General features: G+C 42.0%; 3 protein-coding genes across 4 annotated transcripts in view; 1 reads left to right on the plus strand and 2 right to left on the minus strand.

Moving 5' to 3' along the window:
• LOC115755907 (NAC domain-containing protein 2-like) overlaps positions 1–6,322 on the minus strand; it is a 30,297-nt gene extending 23,975 nt beyond the window's left edge. Inside the window, exons 1-2 of the mRNA XM_030695506.2 lie at positions 6,291–6,322; positions 310–525 (exon numbers count right to left, since the gene is read on the minus strand). Of these exons, the coding sequence (XP_030551366.1) occupies positions 310–472 (163 nt within the window). The 5' untranslated portion in view covers positions 473–525; positions 6,291–6,322. The remainder of the gene's footprint in view (positions 1–309; positions 526–6,290) is intronic.
• On the minus strand, positions 4,885–6,284 carry LOC125312435 (NAC domain-containing protein 2-like). 2 transcript variants are annotated; one of them, XM_048271985.1, is made up of 4 exons: positions 6,081–6,284; positions 5,682–5,959; positions 5,111–5,568; positions 4,885–5,060 (listed from the first exon to the last, which is right to left on the minus strand). In XM_048271985.1, the coding sequence occupies exons 1-3, from the start codon at positions 6,241–6,243 to the stop codon at positions 5,125–5,127; spliced, it is 885 nt and encodes a 294-aa protein (XP_048127942.1). In that variant the 5' UTR covers positions 6,244–6,284; the 3' UTR covers positions 4,885–5,060; positions 5,111–5,124. The 2 variants fall into 2 exon arrangements, with proteins under 2 accessions (XP_048127942.1, XP_048127941.1); XM_048271984.1 differs by having other exon boundaries at positions 4,885–5,568.
• Positions 6,323–10,324: 4,002 nt separating the features above from the next.
• Positions 10,325–13,870, plus strand: LOC115755920. Its single transcript, XM_048272435.1, has 8 exons — positions 10,325–10,412; positions 10,579–10,588; positions 11,354–11,627; positions 11,695–11,766; positions 12,040–12,223; positions 12,312–12,434; positions 12,775–12,841; positions 13,188–13,870. Exons 1-8 carry the CDS (start codon positions 10,344–10,346, stop codon positions 13,868–13,870), a joined length of 1,482 nt encoding a protein of 493 aa, XP_048128392.1. The 5' UTR covers positions 10,325–10,343.
• The last annotated feature ends 1,148 nt before the right edge of the window (positions 13,871–15,018 follow it).

Consider the following 15,018-nt stretch of genomic DNA (forward strand, 5'->3'; position numbering starts at 1 on the left):
CTTGACAAGGAGAAAGCAAATGAAGAAACCACCCCTTTTCTTGATCCACATCTCAAAAAATGAAAATTTCAAACTGTCGAACATTGAACCTCCCAAAATGCATCAGATTAGGGACTAGAGAAATACATTTCATCATTCTGTGACAGATCCAAATAAAGAACGAATTTTTCACAACAAAATCACCCAGAAGAAACAAAACTCGCCGACCCTTTTTCCAAAATGGAATGATTCGCCAAAATTAACCCAAGCAGAAACAGAAAGTCTTGAGGAACAGAGCCTGGAGAAGCAGAGGAAGCTGTCTCAAAGTACCTGGAAGGTCCCAAGGGTCGAACTTGTAGAGATCGATCTCGGCAATGATGGGGGCGGAGATGGGGTGAGAAGCACACTTGCGGATCAAGTAATGGTTCACCAACTCGTCGTCCGTGGGGTGGAACCTGAACCCCGCTGGCAACTCCAATTGAGCCTTCTTCATCTTCTCCCTCTGCTCAACTCTGTCGACCCTGTGTTCTTCCGCAACTCTCTGGTCCGTGCTTTTTCAATTCCAAGCTTCGAACTTTACAACGGAAATCCACACGGAGACACGAGACGACCAGGGGGTTTATATACAGACACGAACACTGCTAGCTGGGGTAATTCAGACACGTGAGGTGGACAGATCCCACGTAACGACAGGTCGTCGGAGTGTATCTGGATCGAAAACGTGGGTGGGGGGAGGACACACGAGGCAAGCTACCTGAAGCTTCTTCAGCAACAACTGGCGACGGCTGCCCAGACAATCGAGTCGATTGGGTCAATCACAGGTCGACACGTGTGGGAGGAATCGTGGTTGTGTCATGGCGTCCGTCAGCTAATTTGTCTTTACTCGGCGAATGGCAGAAACAGTAATTCAACGATCTTTTGGGACGCCTTGACCGTTGGTCTCCGTGCCCTTTTACCCTTTCATTGAGTCAAAACCCTCCCCCCTTTGGCGAAAATATCGTGCAGCCATGTTACCCCCACAATAAAATCCTAAATAGATATACCTATCTCCCAATATGTTCTTAATCTCAATCTTTTCAAGTGATTCTATTTTAGTTTCTAAACAACATAAACCTATAACTTAAAGCTCTCAGATCTCAAAAAATTTCTAATACACAAGATCCGTGGAGCGACAATTGAAAAGCTTATTATTAAAGTGAACTCTTATTTTCAAAATTAAAAAAAAAAAAAAACGAATTCACCTTGTGGGACATCTTGTATTCTCGTACTATGTCGGCACTAACACACCTAAATCGCAAATTTCGAGATAGAAAAATCACGCTCACTCAAATCGACGGCCGAGACAATCAAAACTATTTTGCAGCAAAACTCAAAAGCAAGAAGTGCATTTGCATATGCTTTATTTATTCCTTTCTCATCTTTTCATTTGTCAAAGATATATTGGAACTTGATAACACCTCATCCTTCTTGAGATATTAAAGAGGTAAAAAAAAAAAAGAAGATATTAATGGGGTTGCTTGCTTGGGGCTTACTCAATTATAATTAAGCATGTTTGGCCAAGACAAAAATTATAATTAAGCATGATTCATAGCGGCTTTTATATAATCAAGAAATGGATCATTTATTACGTCAATAAATATTAAAAAATATCCTATGTAGGGGAGTAGATAACTATAGAAATAGGGGTAAATAATATTCTAGAAGCTTCTCCTTTGACCAGTTTGCTTGTCAATGCTACAAAAAACGCAAAGGAATTGATTGTCTGATTATGACAGCATGTTGATGTGAGTGACGTGTTCCATGAGATAAGCATTCATGGATTTGTGCAATTTTAGTGAGGATAAATGTTAGAGGCACATCTTATCTTACTTAGATCTTTCCTATTTTATTTTCCTACACTATATCGCCTCCGGTATTACGTAAAGAAGAAAAAAGGAATCGAACCCTTCCTCACTTCGCAGAAAAGAACCGTCCTTAGGTAAAACCTTATTTCGCCGGCCAATGAAATCTCATTCTATATATTTATTTTGGGCACCTCTCAAGCATTTGTATTAATTTAATCTTTGCCCATGGCCATTTGTGATTATCATTACGTGGGACCAAAGTAGTTCTTTAGCTCAGCATATTCAGTTTCAAAAATAGCATAGCATATTTAACTCAATGTTTTTTCTATACCACTATCGGGTTTTATAGCTCTTTAAGTACCCAAACAATTGCCATCGCTTTGGCCCCCACGCATTGAGTAATTATCGAAGACACATATGTCAGTGCTCCCACCGAGAGCTGTAAGAGAATGCACAAATATGATGATACGAACCTAGACGTCAAACAAGAACGATGAGCACACTTACCATTAAAAGCAAAAAGTGTGCATTAACCAAATCCCTTGGGATTTGCATATTTGAGTTGGGTTGTCTAAGCGATTTCTAGCTCTTGAACTAGAGGTATCTTCAGATCCAAAAACCTAAAAAAAAAACTGGAGATATCTATTTGTGTCTTCCTATTTGCATGCAAATTATTTTAAATTGAGTCATTTGCACATATCAAAAGCTTAGAATTAACCGACATCGAGAGGTTGAAGGGCATTTCATAAGTCTCTAGTTTGATTTCCGACGTGCGTTAAATTATTTGTCAAGTTGCACAAATCCTAGCTAAAGGTTCGTTGAAGGTTGACCCTCCCGTCATGTCTGACAACAAACAAGCCCCCGATTAGAGAGATAGCCATGGAAGCTACGGCTTCTGCTAGGAATAGCGACCTTTTTGGTCTTGTCGGAGTGACGTCGTGCGTGACGTCGATCATCTACGCACGTGACGTGGGCACGCACTCCCTTCAGGGTTCGGAAGCTGCGTCGATGCTGCCCCCCGCAACACAATAACCTCGTCATTCTTTTGCATGCATTATTAACTTTTTCTGTTGATAGATTCTATAACGTTGTTTCAACTTTCAGCTGGATAAGCCCTTATGTTAATTCTAACCGGTCGAGTGCTTAATTTAAGCAATTTGGTGTTATCTTATTGTTCTCGTCGCTAATTGTTAATTTACGCGATACGAACGATAGAATGCAAATGTGCTTAAAGAAAAGGAGAGAAACTTGTCCAAAATATCTCAAATTTATTATACTTTTGCCAATTCAATTTTAAACCTTTTAATTGTGTCAATTGAGTTCTAAAAACTTTTTAAATTTTGTCAATTGAGTCCATCCGACCAATGTTGAAGGAAAAATCAGCGATGTGGTTATCGACCGTCTCACGTGACATGACCGGTATTGATATAGGTAATTTTGTTAATATTTTGACATTTTTATTTTTATTTTATTTTTCATTTTATTTTCTTTCCATAAGTCTCTAGTCCGGTCTTCCACGTATGTCAAATTATTTGTCGAGAATGAAAGAAAAGAAAAGAAAAGAGAAAAATAAATAAAACATAATTCAAAAATTCAAAAAAATATGAAATATTACAAAAATTGTCCGCGTCAACGCCGAACATGTCACGTAGAACGGCCGGCATCCACGTCAATAATTTCCTATCAAAATTGGTCGGATGAATTTAATTGGCAAAGCATGAAAATTTTTATGACTTGATTGACATATTAAAAGATTTAAGATCGAATAGGTAAAAGTGTAATAGACTTGAGATTTTTTGGGCCTTTGCACGTGTTACTTGACGTCAATAAAGTCTTGAGAGAGTAAAGGGACGAATCGGGACAAATTTGTACCAAGGGATCCCTATCCTTATCTTTTTGACATGGTGATGATCCAAATCGAAAGATGAGGTTCATCCTATTGACCTTTCTTTGTCCAATTGGTACCAACGTGACTCCATCAACAACACATTGAGTCTATGCACGGTGGAAAAATCACTTGTTTCGTGTCGGCCGTCGTTGATGAAAGTCGCCTTCTTTATATGGAAAGTGTGGTTTGGTCCAAGTGAAATGAACCATGTGCTTTTATTTATGTTATTTATTTCTTTTCTTTTCTTACATTATCCCCCCCCTCCCTTCCTTATCCTCTTTTTTTTTTTTTCGAATTTTAATTACCCATCGGGAGATTGTAATTCGTCTATATAAAAAATCAAAATTAACTCACGGAAACGTCTTTTGATATAATTCTGATGCTTAATTACAGAGTTAAGAGTGTTCGGGAGGGAGTTCTAGCAGAATGAAAGAGCTCGTGGGAAGGTACCTACCCGTATCCCAAATGACAAAGTCATGAGGTCCGGGGATGGAACGGGCCAAAGTGGATAGCATCCCAATGAGTGAATATAGGGATATTTACGGTCTTTACCCTTTTTGTTTTTTTTTTTGCTTTGGTCAGACAGTCTTTTACCCTTTTGAATCATCATACAATCTCTTGATGCATGGGCAACAAAAAAGTTGCACAGAAAGTCGAAATGACAGAGGCATAATGATCTTGGCCATGATATATCCCATTTTTACAGCTTTTGACTTGTAAATTTAACTGGTTTCTCCACTTATGAAAAATTATTCCGAAGAATCCTTATAAAACAGTACCCAAATCACTTGATAATTGTCGAATCAAAAGTACAAATCAAATCTCTCCCTCTGATCATAAAAGCTTTTAAATTATGTGTGTTATGATATTTTGTACAGGAATTGCGAGAAAATATGAAAAAAGTTTATGACTTATTATAACTTGAAGATCCGGCTCTCGATAGGCCAGAGAATGGTCGTTTTTTATAACTCCGTTCAGTTGAACTAACGACAAGAATGAAAGGCGAAATAATCTTTCACTAAATCAAAAATTTTGAAGCAATTTGCTACAATCTTACAGCAAAAAGTTCTCCTAGAAACTTTTCATAAACTGGAGGTATCACCATTCTAAACACCAACTGTGCCGATCATCACCGCAAACCCCTCGAGATCCGGCATGTCCGCCGCGTCTGCCTTTCAGCCGAGATTTAGAGCCCGACAGACTCCTTTCATTGTGCGACTGGATGCACCTCAATGCTCTGCTTCTCTCTCTGGCAAAACCCAGCAAAGCAGAATCCTAGGACTAACTCTGGTCTGTAGGCCCCCCCCTATGAGCAATTTGTCCAAGACATTGGCTTGATTGATCAACACGAATGGAATGTTTCAGGCCCACTATACAAGGAAATCCGACTTCCGTGTTCTTCGACGGACTCGTTCAAAATGGCTTCTGCAAGTACATGGACATGTCCTGAAGAGGCGAGAACAGATCCAACTGATACTCTCCTTGCGCGAAAGCATCGTCCAAGAAGTTCTCCATTGAACCGAACTGGAAATCGAGGGCCTTGTCCCAATCGTCCCACTTCGCCTCGCTCTGCACTTCCTTCTCGCATGCCAAGCCCGGGGACACCGCGTGCTCCGAGCAGCTAGAATCCGTGTGCAGCCTCGGCATCGACTCCGACGAGTCCATGTACATGTGATCCGCAGTCATTGGCGAATGCCCATATTGGGGAGGAGAGCACGGGTTTGGCGCTGCCGGCATAACAATCTGCGGCTTGGTCTCCATTTCTGGGAACTCTGCCGATTTATTGTGCGTGGTGGGGAAATGCTTCTCTATGGTGCCCTTCTTGTTGTATATCCGGCATAGAACCCAATCATCAAGCTGCCATAATAGTAAGGATCGATGTTAACCATTGAGTTTTCTTTATGAACTCGTCCAATTACATGTGCTGCAACACCAAAAACAGTGACAAGAAGAGAAATTAGAGCAATTACCCTCGAGCTGTTCTTCTTCTTGCTGGCGGATCGATCGACATTGGCGATGCGATACTCGTGCATGATCCAATTGGTCTTCACTCCTCTCATAGCTTTTCCAGCATAAAACACTAGCGCCTTTTTTATGCCCAGCGTCTTTGGGCAGCCGATCGGCTTATCAGCCCCGGTCGCCTTCCAATACCCATTTCCGGCTGCCCGATTCGGCCGTGACCCGTTGGGGTACTTGCGGTCCCTGTGGGAAAAGAAGTACCATTCTTTTTCGCCGTGCAGAGCCATTTCTGCAATTCGAAGCCAAACCCCATCAGAAATTAAGGAAGATTCATCAAAATGAACTCGAGCAGAAACAGCGAGCGTTGAGGAACAGAGCCTGGAGAAGCAGAGGAAGCTGTCTCAAAGTACCTGGAAGTTCCCAAGGGTCGAACTTGTAGAGATCGATCTCGGCAATGATGGGGGCGGAGACGGGGTGAGAAGCGCACTTGGGAATCAAGTAATGGTTCACCAACTCGTCGTCCGTGGGGTGGAACCTGAACCCCGCTGGCAACTCCAATCGAGCCTTCTTCATCTTCTCACTCTTGTCAACTCTGTTCCTGTTCTTCTGCAACTCTCTGCTTTTCCACTTCCAAGCTTTGAACTTCGTGGAATCCACACACAGAGAAATGAGACGACCAGGGGGCTTATATACAGGCACGAACTCTCTAAATTTCCTTTTTCAACGACGGGTCGTTTTGTATCTGGATCGAAAACGTAGGTGGGAGGAGGGCAGGAAAGGCAACCACCTGAAGCTTCTTCAGCAACTGCCAACATGTGGCGACGGCAGCAAGACAATTGTGTCGGCCGATCATTCAATCACAGGCCGACACGTGTGGCAGGACTCTTTTCGTTTGGTCATGGCGTCCGTCAGCTAATTTGTCTTTACTAAGCAAATGGGTTAGATAGCCAGGGAGTGGCAATAACAGTAATTAATCCCATCTCCTGGGACTCCTTGACCGTTGCTCTCCTTGCCCTTTTGCCCCTTCATCGAGTCAAAAACCCTCCTTCTTTTGGCAATCATAATGCACAAGCCTTCCTTGCGATATTAAAGAGGTAAGAAAAGATCCACATGTCTGAAACACATTCAAGTCATCGATTCCTCGATTCTTGGGAATCCCGTGTTTTGATCTTTTATCATTGATCGGTGGAATTTCTCGTACCGAGCTTTTAACCAGTGGGTTTTAAATATTAATGTCACCCCCATGCGATTTTGATTAAAAATGCACCGAAGTAATGTATCGTAACTCGTTTAATCGGAAAATTAGTTAGAGGAGATTCGCTCCGATCATGAGCGATTGTTAAGAGTGACATTTAGTGAGGTGGAGACGGCAATGGAGCTGCTTTGCTTGAGGCTTACTCAATTATAAGAATGCATGGTTGGCTTTTATATAACCAAGAAGGGTATCATTTTATGATGTCAATGAATATTTGACTATATCCAACGTAGGCGAGCAGAGAAATAGGGGGAAAATAGTATTCTAGAAGTTTCTCCTTTGACCAGTTGCTTGTCAATGCTAGAAAAAACATAAAGGAAATTCATGGTCTGATTAGGACAGAAGGTTGGCGTGAGTGACGTGTTCCATGAGATAAGCATACATGGGAAGGTGCGAATATAGTGAGGACAAACATTAGAGGAATCTACTTAGATCTTGCCCATTTTATTTCCGGACATTAGAGGCTTACGAAATCATTTTTCTCACTTTTGAAGATGATTTTTTCATGGATAGAAAATGTTTTCCTTGACTCATTTGGCTTCCGCGAATCGTACGCCAGAAAATCCGAAAAATATTCTTCTAGAAGGGTTTTTTTTTAATTTTTTTTTCGAGAAATGATCGAAGCCTTAGTGTTTTTTTTTTTTCTCTATCAAACTATGGATGTCTAGAGCTCTTTAAGCACCCAAACAATTCTCATCGACTGACAATTTAGCCCCTCACATTGAGCAATTATCAAAGACATACAAGTCTGTGCTCCTACAGATGGCTCTAAGAAAATACACAAATGAGGTGATACGAACCCATATGTTGAACAAGAACGGCAAGCACACTTATCATTTTAAGCAAAATTGGTGTATCGACCGAACCATTTGGGATTTGCATGCTTAATGTGGGTTGTCAGGCGATTTCTAGTTCATGAACTAGAGATGCCCGCTCATGTCTCGCCATTTGCCTGCAGGTTGTTTTGAATCGAGTCATCTGCACAGATCGAAAGCTTAGATTTAATCGGTACGGAGAGGTTGAAGGGCATTTCATTAGTCTCCAGTTGGGTCATCAACGTGTGTGAAATTATTCATCAAGTTGCTACCAGATGTTTTTTTTTATAAAGCTGTGCACAAATCCTAGCTAGACATTCGTTGGAAACATTCAAAGCAGTAGGCTGAATGAACATCATCATAATGAAGCGGCAAGCCGTTTTGGGCCAAAATTTAGGTTACCTCTATCGCTTGCGAAACGACCGGTCGGAGTGGTAAGATGAGTAAACAAATACGACATTCTCCTTGGCGGCCAAAACGGGGGGAGGGCTGATTAAGAGACAAATTTGTCACATTCGAAATTGCTTCTCCATCGATTGGTATTGTTGTTATGTCATTTAAGAGGAAAAGAATACGTACCTTAGAGCTTCGTAAACCGATAACTAATCTCATTTGCCATGTGATTTCGGTCTTTCTTGTTTTTGGTCGAAAGAAGATTTCCATTCATTAAATAGAATAACACTTAAGAGATACATAGAAGGATTTCAAGCCTGGCAAATCTCAAATAACTATAGAAGAAAGCAAATATCAAAAAGCATATGACAATGCACACTCTACAACTAAAAACACATTATCGTCCCTTAAGAACAGATTATCGGATTGATTCACGAACTCGGAAGGTACAAACTTCTGAAGTTTGGCTAATTGATCTGCCCTTTCCCGCAATTGTAATTGCCATCGGAACCAAGGGAGAGCCACAACTGTTTTTATATGTGCGAGGTGCACGAATAGTACTAACATATTAGGACCTCAAATAACTAAATCGAGCACATCAAATTCGAAGTCACAAAGGAATTAGTGAGATTATTGCTAATTTTTCGTCCAACTGAAAAAAAGGAATAATTGCCCTCTTTGTTTAGGATTGAGTGAAAGCAAAATACAGCACGCTTTTTTATCCTGCCAAAATTAAGGATATTATTTAAATTTCTAAAAAGTAATGACAAAATTATGCATGAACCTGCTTATCAACATTTGCGATTTGTGAAGACTTAGGTGTTTTGGATTAAGTAAATGTAAGATTTTGCGTTTTTTTTTTTTTTTTTGGTTGTTGTTTGAAAACGTAAGATTTTGGTTAAAAGTAAAAATTATTAGTCAATGAAGAGTGAAGACATGTTGGTTCAACACGTGTGGCGTATGGATAAGACTCGGTCTATTCAGAAGGACAGGGCAGGTAACAACAACATTAATTAGATAAGGTCGTGATGAACTCAAGACTTAATTAGCCATGCACGTGACGTCATGCATGACCTCAATCCAAAACAAGAACATTGGACTTGTTGAATTGGATCCGAATCTCCTTCCACGGCTAAATTAGTCAAGCAAGTAATCCTCGCATTTCCATTCCTATTACTTGCACGAATTGTTTCATGATCATGGGACCCCCACAAAAATCAATTTTAAGCAGTCATGTCAGATTTCGAATTGCACTAACAATTTATTCAAAAATACATTTTTATTCTATTTCTCGTAGAAATAAGCAATCGGATTATCGGTTTTTTTTTTTTTTTTTTGCTACCCTCGAACTTTTCAACTGACCTTAACCGGTGGGCCTTCCTTAATGCCAATTGTGCTTTTCGCTGATGTTGCATGATGATGGGATGTGGAAGTGCTTGACAAAATCGACGTGCCAAACTATATCAATAAAGTCTAAAATAAAATGAGAATTTCACGGATGGAGATGCTTGAAGCTGATGTAATATGTAAGGGGACAAATTGAGACAATTCACGTACCTTGCAGGCAAAAAAAAACCCTTGTCCTGAGCTTTTTAACACATGATAATCCAAATTAAAGATGGCCTCTTTCTAATAATGACCTTTCTTTGTCCAATGCATGAGTCCATGCAAGGTGGAAAAATCACTTTGTCTTGGTTTGGATGATGAAAGTGTGGTGGTAGTCCAGGTGAAATGAACCACGTGCTTTATTTTAATTAATTGATTAATTTTCCTTTTTTGGGAAGTGTCCTACGTTCCTCGGAAGGTTCGCACCAAATTCCAATTTCATATTCGAGCCGGCATGTTTGACTACCTTGAAAATGGGCTAAAGGGGGGTTATATACGATTGGGCCGTGACTGCTCACATTCAGTAAATGCAAAATGGGCCTGAGGCCCAATTTATTGGGCTCAGTATTATCTAATGGGCTTTTCGCGGGAGGCCCAGTTCGTGGAAGCAAAGATCCGGGAGATGACGTCTCGTTCCCGCTCACTCGCGATCGGATTTGAACGATTTAACAGAAACAAGAACGAAAGATTCTATCTCTACTCCAGTCCGCGTTATCTCATCTCCTCCTTCATCTTCTTTCTCTTCTATTTCAAATCGAGTTCTGTCTTTTTTTTCTTTTTGTACCTTCTTTGTTCTTTTGGCAAACTTGTGGGCTCCATCTCACATGGACACTCCCAAGGAGGACCGCAGCGGCAGTGGCGGCGGAGGATGTCTGGCAGCCCCTCAGCACCAGGTTATGGTTTAAATTCTACTTCTAGCATTCTGATCTCTTTGGGGTTGGTTCTTCTCGGGTTTTAGTCGGTTCAGACGTGATCCGACTTGGGCTTTGCATTCTTCTTCCTCTGCGGGGATCCACCAGCCTAATTCTTGAGTCCTCTGATGCGTTTTGGCGTCTGCAGGAATCATCCACTGTCTTCGGTGACTTCAGCAATCTTTATCCTCTGAATTCCGTAGAGTCTTGCTTACAAGCCGGGAACCTGGCCCCGAGGAAGCAGCCCTGACAGTTGGCAATGCCGAACTGCTGTGGAGTTCGACATGGGCAGAACAAGCGCCAGAAGAGCATCATTTCGGTCTGCATAATGTGGTTCAGAGATTTAACGTCTCTCCTGATGTATACCCATATTGGCATCGCCAGACAAGTTTCTTTCACAACCAGGTATCTCCGGTTTTTCGTAGTATTGTTTCACGGTGGTAGGATACACCGACAGCCTTGATGTTATTGACTGATTCTTTCATATTTAATTCTGGATCAGTTTTGAAACCCAGAATTTGAAAATAAAAGATGTTACCTTTGATGATAATGACTCAGTTTTAATCGTCTGTCGTCGGAGAAATCATGTCCTAGGATAATCAATTTTCAATTCAGGAAGCGCACCATGCTACTCGTCGGCATCTCAACTTCGATGTTCAAATGCCCTGCCACGGTTACATTCCTGGGAGCCACGATCCATACGCAAGCCACGATCATGCCGGGTATAGTTGGGGAGAACCTCCTCCTAGCCTCCCGAACTTGGGCCATTCACTTTTGAGCAACGGCGGACAGCAAGAATCCAGTAGTTGGCAACAAATCATCGGTCAGTCTAGTGGTTACGATTTAAAGACTAAATGGCCAACCTGTTTCTGTGAGTCAGCTGCACGTCTTGTTTCTTCGTAACCTTGATATATCGATATCCGTGGATTCAGATGCAAGCAATATGCCATTCCAGTACCCATGTGATCAGGAGAAGCTGATTCAGATGCCAGAGGACTGGAAAAGTAGCTTTGTTTTCAGCAGTCCAACCGGGGAATTCTCCGATCTTGTTGTCTATGGCCAAAATGGAGATGGAGCGACTAAAGCTCGGAAAAGATCGAGCCCCGGAAACGGTTCTAAATCACAAGATCAAGAGAGGGTTGCGGAACCAAACTCGGTCACTCCTAGGAGGGGAAGCAAGTACACATATGACTGTTTGTACACCATGATGACATACTTACTAGTTGCTGAACTAGCTTAGTTACTTATTTTTGGTTTGATTTAGGAGGAAAGCAGAAGCCATAGAGAATGGAGGCTGCAAAAGATGCAATTGCAGGAGATCCAAATGCTTGAAACTGTAAGCACTACTGTGGTTTGCCAGGTTTTTTCTACTTCTTGTTCTGTCCAGTTTTCATGCGTCAAAAGTTCCAATTTTGGGCGTGCCAAGTGATGCTAGTTGCTGTGTTATGCAGCTCCTGACTATCGGCATAGCCTGTCTACTTAGATATAGATAGCTGATTCACTGTTTTTCGATTATGTCCTTGCTCGGAACGATGAGCAGGTTCTGATAGATTTCTGTTCTCATCTGAAAGTTCTCTGGAAGATGATGTTGAAACTCTCATGTTGGCAGATACTGTGAATGCTTTGCGGCAGGACTCTACTGTATCGACTCTTGTACATGCGAAGACTGCTACAACAGCCTCGACTTCGAGGACACAGTTCTTGAAACGCGGAGGCAGATTGAATCTCGTAATCCTCTCGCATTCGCTCCGAAGATTGTTCAGAATGGCAACAACTCTCCTCCAGATAAAGCGGTAACCATCCTTCTATGCGGGAAGTTTGATGTCATTCTTTAGTCGATGAGCATGAAGGGAAATCTGAATTTGAGTGGCAATTCAACAGGAAGGCGGTGGGAGCGAGGCGCCCACATCATCCGTGAGGGCGTCCACATCATCCGTGAGGCACATACGCGGATGTAATTGCAGGAAGTCCCATTGCGTGAAAAGATACTGCGATTGCTTTCAGGTTCGCAGCTAATTTAATCTATCAAAAAGAGATTCGATAATCAATTCGTACATGGAAACATTTGGAGTTAGCTGTTATAGATGATTTGGTATATTAGTCAGAAGGAACTGTTACATTACTCAGTAAAACCTGTTCAAGCTACGGATTTCTGCCTGAAGAATATGCACTGGTCTAGATAAATGTCGTACGAACGCAATGTCGCCTATTTTAAGTGGATTCATAACATCACGATGGCAAGACAAACTCTTAAGACAATCGATTTCTGAGCCGGTGCATCGCACGGATTTTCAAATAGTTCTCTAACAACCTTACTGAACACTATATTTTTCCCTGCTGCAAGGCCGAGGTTGGATGTTCCGATGAATGCAACTGCGAAAATTGCTGGAACCCTTATCGCCCAAAATCAGGTGAGCGGCACAGTTGTGGCTATTATTCCGATAGATCTCTGTATAGACCGAAAACGCTCTTGGCATGAACACAAACCGAAGCAACATTTCGCTCCTCCTGATGTGAATCAAGCATCCTTCGATCAAGCACATTCTGATTTCCTTCCCTTAGGACACTGTGCATTGGCATCATAAGATCATTTACCAATTAGCACGTCGATGCTTCTGCCTAATAACACAAAAAACCAATAACAGATTGCATTCTTCTTCATATATCCTGCTTGAATTCTGTTTCTGTTCTGTCACATTAAGAAAGTCTAATTCTTACCCATACATATTCTTACTTGGGACATGAACTCCAAAGCAGCAGAACGAAGGATAGAGAGGAGGGAAACGACACCTCACGGAACGCCGGATATTATGCCGGGCATGCCTAACTCCATCGGAACTGGGACTGGAGGTCAGTCTGCTTCGACATGCGAAGGAACAGTCAATATGCCCAACAGCACTCCATCTCCACGAAGGATCGAGAGGAGGGAACCGACACCTCATGGAACACAGAATAGTATGCCAGGTATGCCCGACTCCATCGGTACTGGGACCGGAGGTCAGTCTGCTTCAATATGCGAAGGAACAGTCAATATGCCCAACAGTACTCCATCTCCGAGTCCTTCGGCATGTTCCAAACATCCCAACAGTGGAGATTGCTCAAATTCTTCCCAAGCCGAGAGACACCAAGGAACTGTGCCTCCCCGCTTGCCACGTCCGCCCATTGGTACGCCTCCATCGGATGGAGATAAAGCGCCGCCCCGCCTCGTTGGTGTATCCATCACACACCACGCGGTGAGGAGTGTAAACATTAGCAGCACGGGTACATCTTCGGTGTCCAACACAGCGAATGCTAGCTTGCCCAATCAGGGACAAGTATCAACTCCGCAGTTTCGGAGACCAAGCATCATCTCCCCAAGCTCAAGACGTGCCTGGAAACCTGACTCACGGACTCGTCCTTCCCCGGACGGCAAGTCCAAAGACAGTTCAAGCGAAGCTTAAATCAGTAACTGAGGGAACCAGCATCAATCCAGAATAGCAATATCCGAGATGATGCTCGTTGAGCAATGAAATCTTGATTTAGCTTTAGTGCTTTTGCAGTTCAGGGATCAAGAATTTTCCCATCACTTGATGAAGATGATAAGCGTTTTGGTTGCTTTTCTAGGATCTTGTATTGGTCCGTAGGTTTATATCTCATAGGCTAAGTTATCAGAATTTAAATTTTGCAGTGCCAACATGTTTATGCACAGTGTGAACAAAACTGCCCTCCTCCTTGCACCAGCAAAGCCACATCAAACAGTGCTCGACCGCAACGGTTGCGAGAAGGTGGCGGCAGCAGGTGGTCAAGGTTGTCTCCGGCGGCATGTCAAAGGAGGATGTTTGGGGCGGCTTACCGGCGTTTGTGCTAAAATCATTCAAACATAGGTGTATTTTGATCTAAAGGAGTACCCTTACAGGGTAAAATCGTTGGAAGGGAAACAACATGCATATAAGGCGAAATTAGACCTAGTAATCAAGTGATGTGGAATGATACTTTAATAACTGGTGTGTAAAGCGCTCGATATACACGTGTTGGGTAGAATATGGGCGACTGAATTGGTTATCCATTTCGAGGATCAAGGATAGTGTTTAGGTTTTTAGTAATTCCTAGGATGATTTCATCACTAATTGCGCTTTTCTTACCGGTGTTTGTGGTAAAATCGTTCAAGCATATGAGTATTTTGATCTAAAGAGTACCTTTACATGGTAAAATCGTTAGAAGGGAAACAACATGCATATAAGGAGTAATTAAAACTAGTAATCAATTTGGTTATCCATTTTGAGGATTCAAGATGGTGAGAACGACACGACCAATTGCGCTCTTCCTACGGGATGGCGTCAAACTATATTGATGCATGATCCGGTTTTAAGGAATCTGCCTCCTAGAGCCCCAACTCTTCCTTTCATCCCTTCCCAAATGTGATCCGAGAGGCAATTCGTTTTTCCTTCGTGGCACGTCATCACATCAGCATCTTTAGCAAAAATTGGTTGGAACAACTGTATTAGGATTTTGCGTGAATATTTAGGACGAAATTGAAAAAATTGAAAAATATCGTATTAAATTGGCATCAGCGCAATGCAATTAAGACTGATCGGATAATTTTCCCCGG

Source organism: Rhodamnia argentea, chromosome 11 (genome assembly GCF_020921035.1).
Source record: "Rhodamnia argentea isolate NSW1041297 chromosome 11, ASM2092103v1, whole genome shotgun sequence".
Classification (NCBI taxonomy): domain Eukaryota; kingdom Viridiplantae; phylum Streptophyta; class Magnoliopsida; order Myrtales; family Myrtaceae; genus Rhodamnia; species Rhodamnia argentea.

Excerpts from the sequence above, each read along its gene's own strand:
- LOC125312435 (XM_048271985.1), bottom strand. The coding sequence starts at position 6,243 with ATGAAGAAGGCTCGATTGGAGTTGCCAGCGGGGTTCAGGTTCCACCCC. Across the intron at positions 5,960-6,080 it reads CGACCCTTGGGAACTTCCAG|AAATGGCTCTGCACGGCGAA; the intron begins GTACTTTGAGAC and ends TTCGAATTGCAG. Across the intron at positions 5,569-5,681 it reads AGAAGAAGAACAGCTCGAGG|CTTGATGATTGGGTTCTATG; the intron begins GTAATTGCTCTA and ends CTATTATGGCAG.
- LOC115755920 (XM_048272435.1), top strand. The coding sequence starts at position 10,344 with ATGGACACTCCCAAGGAGGACCGCAGCGGCAGTGGCGGCGGAGGATGT. Across the intron at positions 11,628-11,694 it reads AAGTACACATATGACTGTTT|GAGGAAAGCAGAAGCCATAG; the intron begins GTACACCATGAT and ends GGTTTGATTTAG. Across the intron at positions 11,767-12,039 it reads AGATCCAAATGCTTGAAACT|ATACTGTGAATGCTTTGCGG; the intron begins GTAAGCACTACT and ends TCATGTTGGCAG.